The sequence below is a fragment of the Macrosteles quadrilineatus genome, unplaced genomic scaffold, assembly GCF_028750875.1.
Source record: "Macrosteles quadrilineatus isolate MER2022 unplaced genomic scaffold, UCM_ALF_1.0 Scaffold_8__2_contigs__length_117827958, whole genome shotgun sequence".
NCBI lineage: Eukaryota > Metazoa > Arthropoda > Insecta > Hemiptera > Cicadellidae > Macrosteles > Macrosteles quadrilineatus.
In genome coordinates, this window is record NW_026542601.1 from 53209880 (window position 1) to 53222192 (window position 12313).

Genomic DNA, 12313 nt, shown 5'->3' on the forward strand with positions numbered 1-12313 from the left:
ATATATTTATTCATATGTATTTAATATATATTTGTGCTACTAGGGTAGTGGAGCCGCCGGTGTCGGACGTGTAGAGGGCATGGAGTCAAAGGGTGCCTATTAGCCGCGGGGAGACCGGTGGCGCCGCCGAAAAAGCTGCCCGAGGTGTTGCCGGAAGTGAAACTAACACTTGAATACTATAAACAAAATTGAACAAAACACGACATCGACAGTGTACCGGACAGAACTAGACACGAAAACACAGCTTCAAAATTTACAATGTGATGGGAAGTATACTTGGTGTTAGTTAGTCAATGCCACAACCGAGCAAGGCTCGGTCCCCCAGTACTATTGTATGAAGAGGCCTTCACACTGATTCTTGTTTTCGAGTCGAACAGATAGACAGGCAGACAGTGGTCGCCTTTGTTTTAAACTAGATATAGAAAATAGTGTGGCGAAAATACTAGATATAGAAAACTAGATATAGAAAATACGAAGGACGGGTACTCTGCTAGTAATTAATATAGCAATTGAAAGTTCTATAGCAAATAAGTTGTCACAAAAGTAAGTATATTTCATATTTCGTCTATCGTATTACCTTTAATGCGGCCAATGACGATATAGCGATAGTTAGCAACCATAATCAATGGGAGTACAATAAATGTTATGGGCATAAAAGTAAAAAATTGAGTCATTAGAAACCAAAGATCCACATTAATTGTAGGTAACATTTGTAAGTTTATTTGTTGTGAAAAATTAACTACAGCTTTACTATACTTCCACAGTCTACCACTGTAGGCCTACCGTTACTGTAGTTTTGTGGAGGTTCACTTTAGTTATCGAACACAAATGATTCTACATACTGTACAGTCTTCAGCACCTTCCAGTACTAATTCCTGTGTAACACTTATTTTTCTGTTTACTGTTTGGATCCTTCACAGTTCAAAGAGACTTATAACGAAATATCACACTCTTTACAATATCAACAAATTACTGGGCTGCGTATTCTTCATTAAATTTACCTTTACACGAACCCTCTTCTACAATACTTTCATTTTTTTATTTTATACCTACATGGCAGGACAATAAGAGCAAGTAAATTTGCATTTAGACAATTAGACTTCTAATAAATGTTTTTAAATTGTAGAAAATAATATACCTTAAACAAAGATAAATGAATATTAAACTAAAAGATAGTAACGGGTGACTGATCCTTGCTGAGTTTGGTTAATTACATTTAATTTTTAAAGAAATATACTACACAGACATGTTTTATTACAATACAAATATAATTCTATTAAATACCATAGAAATTTCATCGCAGAACTGATAACAACTTGAATAAGGTATGCAATTAAAAAAGGAATATTTTAGATCCTACTCCAGTTTTTTTAAACATTTATCATGCAAAATACGATTATTTTTATAGGTAAGGGGCATAATTTATCTCTCGGTACCACACTAGACTTTTCGTTGATTAGTTGAAGCCGAAAACTGATAAGTCCTATTGGAGCATAAATCTTTTACTGGAAAGATTATTATAATGAAATAATTAATTTCAATAATTATGTAACTAATTAGACCTGTCCATATTTTGTTTCAACAAAAAAAAATAGTGTTTACAATTTGTACAATCTACCATTAAATACGGGTGAAACATTGAGTTGACGCCTGTGCACTCAAACGAAACCAACTGGAAACACATTTATTGAAAATAATTGTTGTGCATTTGATATCAACTACATTTGATACTATTATTTAAACAAATTAAATGCTAAATTGATTCGTTTACGATAGCATACTTTTAATAAGCGGATTTAAAACAATTGCTTTATTTACACAATATTCGTCAATTAATAATCTGAGCCCTATCTATAATTACAGTGCCTTGTGATTCAGAACGCAACCCATATACATCACAGTTACGCAAACAGTATTTGAATAGTAAAGGGAGTTAATGTACAAATGTTGGTCAGTCGAACGCACGGGAATCGAGTAGTCAATTTTTTAAACAGTTTAATTCAGAACAGCTTTTTACACATATAAAGACCAAACAACTATGTCGTATAAGTCAATTCTCATATCTTCAACGATTAAGCGATAGTTTTCAGAACAATAAGTATTTTCAAACATGACTTAAAATTGTTACAACAAAACCTTTTACTTAGGTACACAAATTGAATCTCCAACAAAACTTGATTAGACGCAAATGTTTGATATACAGTTGAACATTTTACATTTCCTGATAAAACACATTCTTTGTAAGGAAAAAATTACATTTCACTTGAATTAGGTTACAGCAGACATTCGCTAGTTGTGGGGAAAACTAAATATAATTTAACGTTACAATTTCAATTTAATTAAATTTGAAACTACCTGTTAGTTACAACAACCGGAAACAACTTAAAATATTTAGCGTTGGTTACTAGTACACTATTACAACTTAATAGTTCAGCTCAAATAAACCACGACAAATTCATTATCTTTTCATTTTTCAAATGATTTATTCCAGATTCTCTTACGGAGTAAACAAAAATTGTCATAAGCTATAAAAATAAGTTATTATTTGTTTAAGACGTTTGCCAGATAATTTAGTATTGTTATTGTCAAGGTTAATACTTAAACCATCTTTTAAGAATAAAAATAAACACGTTATTTTACTTTTGAAAATAAATAGTAAACAATACCAACACTAGCCCTGCATGCCTTCAAAATCCCATATATACATGTATGTATGAATGCGTGTGTATTTAAGTGTGTGTACTTGAAAATACTAATACAAAAATATTAATTAAAATATCAATTAACAAAACAAATAACCATTAACGTTGCTGGTGACGACGTGTGTTTAAACACCTTCAATCTGAGAGACGCAACAGTTCTAGCGTTTTGGAACTTCCGATCTCATTACTAGAGTTTTGGATCTTCCGACCCGGCATATGATCACAAGTTCCAAAGTGAAAAGGACAGTCTATTTCATAAGTTTACTTTAAGAAATAAATTTGTACTTCTAGTTATGACTGTACTTTTGGATCTTACGATTTTGGAACTTCCGATCGGCAATATTTTCTTTGGATCTTTTGATTTTGGATCTTCCGACCCGCTAAATAACCTTTTGAAATTCCGATTTTGGAACATCCGATCGGCAATATAAACGTTGGATCTTACGATTTTGGAACTTCCGATCGGTAATATATTCTTTGGATCTTCCGATTTTGGAACTTTTGAAATACTCCCTTTGCATGCAGCATCCAATTTATTTATGCCTGAATCACCTCTTGTTAATCTCTTCCTTAAATTCGTTCCAGGTCCACAGTACTGATAGACGGGTATGTGAAGTTCAACAGGTAAAATACCCTGTGCCTGTGTACAAGAAGACTGTACTGTGTTCTAACTTAGAAAAATATTAGATGGGGGAGTCTTGACTTTTTTATTCACCCTGTATGGACACAGATAATCTTCTTGAACACAGACACAGGGTATTTTACCTGTAGAGTTTCACATACCCGGCTATCAGTACTGTGGACCTGGAACAAATAACGAAGAGAGGCAACCAAGGGGTGATCCAGGCATACGAGACCGATGTTATTACTAACACAAATCTGTCTGTATTTATGTACTAGACCGATTAACCGGATAACAAGGTGGTAAAAATTATTACCGGTGTAAACATTACTACCGGTTATTATTACCGGTTTGGTAAACATTATTACCAGTGGAAGTGCATTTGCCCAGCTATCATTACTGTGGACCTGGAACTAAATTCGGCGGTAAAAATTGTTACCGGTTGAAGTGCATATGCCCGGGCTATCATTACTTGTAAAGTGCTTGTAACTTACTGTGGACCTGGAAGTAAATTAGGCAGTAAAAATTATTACTGGTTAAAGCGCATATTCCCGGCTATCCATTACTGTGGACCTGGAACTAAATTCGGCGGTAAAGATTATTACAGGTTAAAGTGCATATGCCGGGCTATCAGTTTTGGAACAAAATTCGGCGGTAAACATTATTACCGGTGGAAGTGCATATGCCCGGCTATCATTACTGTGGACCTGGAACTAAATTCGGCGGTAAAGATTATTACAGGTTAAAGTGCATATGCCCAGCTATCATTACTGGGGACCTGGAACAAAATTCGGCGGTAAAAATTATTACTGGTTGAAGTGCATATGTCCGGCTATCATTACTGTGGACCTGGAACAAAATTGAAAAAACGGCCATATATAATACTGTGTATTTGCTTGACTACGGATTTTAAGTAATCCCGACCGGACGTCCGCCACTTTAGTCCAGATGAGCGTACATAGATACAGACAGCTTTGTGTAAGTAAAAAATCGGGAAAAAACTGGTCTTGTACATGGATACAGACAGCTTTATGTTAGCAAAAAAATCGGGGAAAAATCGGATCCATCAAAACCGGATCCAACCCAAGATCCGGAATTTTTTGGATCTGATACGGTGCTGGTTCCAGCTTGAATCCGGCGGATCTGGTTGTCCGATATCCGGATCGGACCATCACAACAAAACAGCAATAAAATAGTTTTTGAAACTGTGAATCATAGACTGATAAAAGAGAAAAATGTCTCCATCCAAATTTAATTTGGAAGAATGATCAAACTAGCATCAGATTAGAGTACAGGAGCAATTATAATTCAATCATAATTAGTTGGGATTGTAGTACACCTTTTTTACCTGCAAACCATTTAAATGATGTAACAAATAGGAAAGGGGTCTTATTATGAGGATTGTTGTTGGGCTAGGATAACAAACTTCCCTGAATGGGAAAGAGTCCAACCTGGCACAAGGAACACAAAAACTGTGCAGTAACTTCCGCTGTATTGACGTGTACAGTTAGTTTTACCTGCATTTCTTGCGTAAGCTCAGGCAATGCAGCTTCTTCAGGTTCTGTATCATCCAATACATAGTCAGTGATCTTGATATGTCTTCTTACTCTGTCGTTGAGAACCTCAAAGAACTTGGCCTCGTTGTGTTTGGAGAAGAGTTCCTTTTTGATCTCCTGCTCTTTGATCTGTCTTTGAGTCTCCCTCTCCTTCTCGCTGTATCTCTCTTGGCTACAGGTTATAAAGATTTAACATTAGAAACAAGAGACAAAGGTTTAAGAATGTTCAATTGTAAATTGAATTTGGTAAGATTTACAGTAGTAAAATCTCGATTCAAACAATTTACAGAAGGGGATTAACAATTCATAAGGTGGGCTACCAGAGAGGCAAAGAAACTGTGAAAAAGGCATAAAAGGGTGTGAAAATTCAACTGTATTGCTTTTAATATGACTTAATGGTAACTAATAATCATCTTGTACTGGCCACTTGAAAATATTAAACATATAAAACTAAATGGTGGAATTTTTATATCAAAGTGTGATTTTGATGTGCTATTGAAATGACAATAAAACTGTAAGAGGCTGAGTTGAAGTTCATCCTGGAGATGAATAGCTGAAACCTCAACCAGTATTTTGCCAGATATAGGCTACAGAGATGTTTCCTCCCGAATACCTAGATTCCACGTGACATTAAAGATAAGTTATTCCCTCAATTTGGTTTTAAATCCTCTGTAAAATAAAATAATTCATCTTTATTGTTATCACCACAGTTTTCTTGCACACAGTAATCAATAAATATATTTACTCAATGTAATTGCTTTTTATTTAAATGCTTGATTGTAAGACCTTCTATATTGTACCACAGAACAGTTTCACATTCAATGGAAAATGAGTGGTTCTACTGCGTTGCACTTTAAACACACAGGAGAAAATTGTCCAAGCAATTGTGAGTAACCAAAGGAGTTTCAAATAATTCATGGAAAGATGCAAAAGGAATAAATAAAATTACCTCTAACCAATACTTTGTATATCTTTCATCAATTAATTGCAGGAAAAAATAAAACTTACAGTTGGGTGATCCATTCAGGAGAAACGAGGCAGTTTTGTGACAGTTTGCGCTCTAATGAGTTTACACAGGGTAGTTTTCTTTCTTCAATGATCTTGACGTCGTCATCATCTGTAAGAGGCTTGTATGGCTTGACAGGGATGTGGTGTTTAGACTGTGACCGCCTCTTAACATGGTCTCCATTGTCATCTCTAGTGAGGTCGACAACGTCCCCACCAGCATCAGCGAGTTTTGATTTTGATGGTCCATAAAATGATGACAATCCATTCCTGCAATTTCACAACAGAAAGAAAATGTAATCAATTGTTTTATAACACACAAACTCCTCTATATTTGTCCATTGTATCTTTTTCCCCCTCATTGCTATATTGTAAGTACAGTAGAACCTCTTTGATCCGAACCCCTGTAATCCGAACGTCCACTAATCCGAACGCCTCATTGCTGTACTCTATACACAGTACAGTAGTTTTTTATTGTATCTATACTTTATTGATATACGCACCGTAGTTATTTCAATTGTAATGTATAGTAGGCCTACTGTTTATTCCTTATGTTTACTACTGTATTAAATAAACACTGTATTTTACTTTATAAAGCATTTTTCACTTTTCCCTAGCTTTGCTATGTAAAAACAACAATATGTTCTGTAATCCGAACTATTCAATAATCCAAACTACCCCCGGTCCCAATTAGTTCGGATTAAAGAGGTTCTACTGTAAATAAAGTTGTCCCAGCTTTTAAAAAACGAATAATGAACTCCTCGCTTACTTAAACTTACAAAATATGTTTGAAGCTTTTAAGTAGTGAGAAACAAATATGAAAACCACTAATGCTACTCAGCAAGTGTAACTCATCACAGCCTCTTTTCTTATAATATTAAGCATTTATTTTACTTATTCCATATTTCCCTCCTGAAAGTGGTTGATAATCTTTCTAACCACGCACCTGTCCACATAAAGCAATGATACATGTCAATGATAGTCTATTCATTATATTCATTCATTATTAGCCAGTATAATTGTCCTTCCTTTGATTTTTCAAAATTTGCCATATAGGGATAAAAGAGTGTACATAATTATTATTTTTCTGACCTAACCTATTTAACTAACCTTTAAGAAAATGTATTATAAATATAAAATATATTATCTGTTAATACTTTAATACTTTTCAATGAAATAGCGACCATACAAAGTAGGTATTTTAAGCCAAGTATGAATGGAGATAAGTGTAGGATGATTGGTACGATCTTGTAGTCTTGTTAGTGACTAAGGCCGACATATCCTTAGAAACAGCTGTTAATTAATAGCCCATACAGCTAATGGCAACTAAGGGACCTACACTTTATAGTGGAATCCGAACCATATTTCTGCCTTGGTATATACGAATTGGTCTAATTATCAGGATAGTACTGTTGATAGTCGTAGTACTCACTCGTGCGGACGTTTATCCACACCAGGGAGTATCACATCCACAGTACATGCCTATAAAAATCCACAATTCACAACCTCCTAGTAGCTGGATTACAGGACGACGCCACCCGTCCGAGTTATCACCCCTCAACGATTATCACGTTTAAAAATATGTACAGATCCCATAAATAGTATTGTTAACAACAAGTCAGTAACTTCGTAATTTATTCCATAGTTGCTAAAACAGTTTCATCCAAAATTATTAAAATAGTAGGATACATTTATCCTGAAATCCCAACATTAAATAATTTTCCAAAAGCCAAAATATAACTTCATACGGTACTGTAGTTGTTTTTCTAAACCACATTTAGCTAATCAATAAAAGGTTACAGTACCTGCAGTCTGCCTTGTGGGTTTTGTTAATCCAGTAGGATTACGCGCGTTTCGACAAATATATTGCCATCTTCAGATCCTAAACTTGAAACATAAAATCTAAATCTTGATTCACGATCTTGATTGCAAGCATCGTCTATCCTGTTCGGTGTTTTAATAGTAGAAGTTTGACCTCTTGAGATTTTAGGTGAGGCTCGGCTGGGCTTGAACACCTCTATGGATGTGTATAGCATTTAATGGGACCTAAGGTTTTTAATCAAGAGGTTGGCGGCCTCTTTTTACCTTGCATTTCCCGGCCACATAGACTAACTGCCCAAGCGTTGAATGTATCTAGCAAAGCAACGGGTGAACCGGTACAGTACGAAAGTGAACTGTACTGATAAAATGTTTGCGGCAGTGACCAGGATCCAAACCCAGGACATCGCTGCCTTGGGTCCCAAATCTGTGATGCTACCAACTGAGCCACCGACTTACCTAGGTTGGGTCTAGGTTGGACATCTAGAGGAGTCAGTTTTGGCGAGAGTAGATATGAGGGGCTCTATAGTAGCAGAATCTACAGAGAAATTACTAAACACAATAAATGATTACACATGTTCTTACGGTCATTTTTAAATGATCAATCTAGTAAAATAATAATAAAGAAACGTTTAAACTTACTGGAGCACACTCTTCTTGATTGAAGTACTAGGACAATCTTGAAACTCGCTTTTGTGGCTTGAATAATTGTTGTACTGTTGTAAAAGCTTTGAATAAGTCATTCTATCTGCATACAAATGAGTCTGAAAGGAATAATTACCTTATAAATAGTAAAAAACAAAACATTTAAAAATAGTTTAGGTTGTAACAAATTTTTATGTAGGGTATCAACAAATTGAATTTGTTGTTCAAGAGAAGTTGGCGGTCATTCTTTGACCATACATTTAGCTCAGTGATAAAGGCCAAAACACAGTGAATGTCGGGACTTTCTCTGGTAAAGCTGAATTTTCTCTTAGTAAGTTAACGTTAATGTTGTGTGTAAAAATCACTATTTGAGAGACATTTTTTTTCAAAATTCCCCGAAAATTCTAATGGAGCTTCCCCCCTTAAGCTTAAAAATGTAGACTTTAGCGCAATTGTATACAACTTTTTAAACCAAAGTTGGTTAAGGTTATATTATTTACAGTTTTATTCCTTCATAAATATTTATTCGTCTCCAAATTTTAATAAATGCTAAAAATGTAAATAATTTAACCTTAACAAACTTTTGGTTAAAAAGTTGTATGCGATTGAGTAAAGGTCTACATTGTTTAGCTTAAAAGGGGGGGGGGGGGTAGGGGGGAAGCTCCATTGGAAATTTCGGGGACTTTTCAGAAAACAATTTTCTCATCAAAGTCAATCACCCTAGGATAAATCAGCTTTACCAAAAAGAGTTCCGACACAAAACCTTTATTGACTGGGCTAATTTCCATATACGTGGTTCTGTGCATGGATTGTAGGCCTATACATAGCAAAGTGCTGTTATGATATAGACCGAGTATACAGTTTACAAAAGTAAAAAATAACCAATAATAGAAAACAATTTAAAGATTACTCTGTGCGGAACACAATTTGTATCATTTTTAAAGATTGAAGAGAATAGTATAATGCATTTATTTATAACACTAATACACTAGCAATAGAGATCATTTGGTGAAAAGTGGCTGTTTCATTTTTTTTTAACAACTCCTTATTAAAACATTGTTTGATAGAATAAGAAATTATGGAAAAGCCAATTGGCTGATTTATGAGTATTACGTACAGCGCGCTAATCTGGACTCTAGCTACAAGGTATCCTATTCAATAGAATTGACACGCTAAGTACCATACAGTAACTGCAAAAATAACACGAATTTGAAATTGGGAAAACAAAAATATTCTTTTGCATATCAAACAAACTTCTCTAGCTCTCTATAAAACTATAAGAACACCTCTAGAGTTGTCAACAAGCACATTTAGGATGGAGTCATTTCATACCTGGTTCAAAGCTGTCACTTTAGGTGTAGATGTCCGCGAAGGTCGTAACTGGCTACTAGCGAAACCATTATAAATCGAAGAGTGAACTCCGTTCTGCTTCTTTTCAGGAACCGAGACATTTATTTCCAGCTTTTTACTGGAATTCGAAAGTCCAACACACATTTCCAGTTGCTTCTTTTCTGTTGACAAAAGAATAACAATTTAGTGTATTAACTTTGGACTTATTTTAAAGATAGGCTATTTTATTCATGACAAATTGGTTTTAAAAACTACTAAACTTACTGTGCTGTAATCTAACTAGGGCCAACACATAAGCTCATTAATGTTCTTATATTATTCTTATAAATTGGCGTGCGTACAGATGTACCTATAGGTCAAAAAGTAAACTTACAATTTTTAGATTGCTCTATTTACATTTACATTATTTACATTTGAGAGTTGTTAATATTCTTTTGATGACAGTCAGTTTAATAAAGCCAGAAAGAGTTTACAAAAAGTTTTACAGTCAAGTGTTTCTTTCTATATAATAATTAACGGTAGGCATGTATCTCTTATGTACAGTGCATTTTTTTTTTTTAGTTTTTGTTCCGATAACTCTCTTTTGGAAAGATTAAAATATTGGCATTAATAGGTACATAAACAGGTAGGCTACTAATGACATTAAAATAGGTTACAGTTCCGGCACCTCATTTTTTACCAATCAAGTACCTACTAAAACATACAAATAATTAAATAATTACACTTTGGATATATTTTACCTTGATTGCTCCTGTGCAAGTGAGGACTAGGTGTTTTTCTTGCTGTCAAGTCAGCATTAAAGTTTCTAGACTTTATCCTTGTAGCCGTGTTTGTGAGAGGTGGTCTTCTCTCCACTGGCTTTTGCTCCTTCAACAAAAACAATCCGATATATAACAGAAATTACATCAATGTACAATATAGTTAAAGAACTTAACTATGTACTAGATAGCACTAGTTGTTAGAGGATAACATTACTTGTAAAGTTAAATAAGGAGACTTTTGCCAACTAACAAAACCTTTAACTTGATTAAAATACAATAGAACCTCAATTAACCAGGGGCGGATCAAGCGGGGTCAATAGATGCCTCTAAAATTAGGTTACCGGTACATAACCTCATTGTCCAAGCATTATTTATTATTTATTATTATTTTATTATTTACTATGCACATTCTTGCTTTTGAAACATCACAGTTCATTTGGAAAATAAAATGTAAGATTGTAAATTTGGAGACATGTAAGAGGAATAATCGATCAATAGCTTCAACGTCAAGCTATCCGCTTGGCGCTTACACTGACAATCGTCTGCTCACACATCTGTCTGCTGTGCGCTTGCTTTGTCACAACAGTTTGTGATTGGGCAATCAGTTACCATGACTACTTTAGTAGCCGGTGATTAGTAACCATGGAAACTGGTTAATGTGTGTATGAAGAGAAAACCAAGAAAAAATAGAACAAAGAGAAAGAATAAGTGATGTTTTTATGTAAATGTTATCTTAATCTTATTTTACAATTATTGTTATTATTATTGTTAAGTACTATGTTTTTATACTTTTTTATGAGTTTTCTAATGTTTGCATTAGTTTCAGTAGCATATGACTAGCAGTAGATACTAGAATTTCTATTAATCTGTTCTTTACAAGTTTTATTGCTGTACAGTGTTTTTTTTCTTAAAAAAAAGTTTGAGTAAGCTGTGATTTTAAACCTTGCAGTTTATACTGCTGAACCAATGAGCACGTTCTGGGAACACTGACAGATAGGGCCGATGCATAAAATGTGTCGTTCTGGGAGACCGGTGAGTTAACATAGCAGACAGGTATTTCCTCTTTTCCTCCACCGGTGCAAGATTTATGCACCAGAGAAATTGTACGGTGCATAATACACCAGCGGCCTCTGATTGGTCAGTTTCTTGGATAACAGTATGCAGCTACGGCAAGATGGCGGGTCCATAGAATAATTTTCATCAATTTGATGGGTTATTTAATGAGTGAATAATTAATTCTATGAGGGGGGTTATATTACTTATTAAGTAAATAGTTTTCAAATAATTTATTCTGTGAGGATAAGTTTGTTTTATTTAAATATTATAAAGTAAATAGTAGGTGGATGTGTAAATTATAATTTGATGTATGTACTGTAAACCAGTGACTAACCGTTCTGGGATACCAAGACTCTTGCCCAGGGACAGTACCGGTGAGTAAGTCACCGGTTCATCTGCACCGGTACATGTTCCCAGAACGTGCCCAATGTTAATGACTTATCATGATTGTAGTGTACTACTAATTGTATTTTAATGATGTAATATCAATATGCAAATTATAACATTAACGTCCATTTAAACAGTTTAAGGCATTTTTATGGATTTTTCAAGTTGGATTAACCGTGGTTTCAGTTGTCCGTGGTCTCCCTCCCCCCCCATTACCCCGGATAATCGAGGTTTTACTGTGTACTACAAATTACGCTGACAAAAAATAACTGTTTATACTTAGTTTCCCTAACTGAAAGAACTAAATATCTTAATCAGTAACAAGGCATGAGAGCTGCCGGTCGGTTGTGGTGCTAGTTGACGGAATAGGTGGGTTAATTTTAAGATGTATATTTTGTTAAAATTAACACA

The 12313-nt window shown here is 34.6% G+C and overlaps 1 protein-coding gene across 4 annotated transcripts in view; it reads right to left on the minus strand.

Annotated features, from left to right (window-relative positions):
- The window catches only part of LOC129001437 (sentrin-specific protease 1-like), a 48597-nt gene that overhangs the window by 21950 nt on the left and 14334 nt on the right, over nt 1-12313 (minus strand). For all 4 annotated transcript variants that reach the window (XM_054428701.1, XM_054428702.1, XM_054428703.1 and 1 more), the window contains 5 exons: nt 10439-10565; nt 9681-9859; nt 8346-8467; nt 5889-6155; nt 4842-5052 (listed from right to left, as the gene is read on the minus strand). In XM_054428701.1, coding sequence (XP_054284676.1) covers nt 4842-5052; nt 5889-6155; nt 8346-8467; nt 9681-9859; nt 10439-10565 — 906 coding nt within the window. The remainder of the gene's footprint in view (nt 1-4841; nt 5053-5888; nt 6156-8345; nt 8468-9680; nt 9860-10438; nt 10566-12313) is intronic.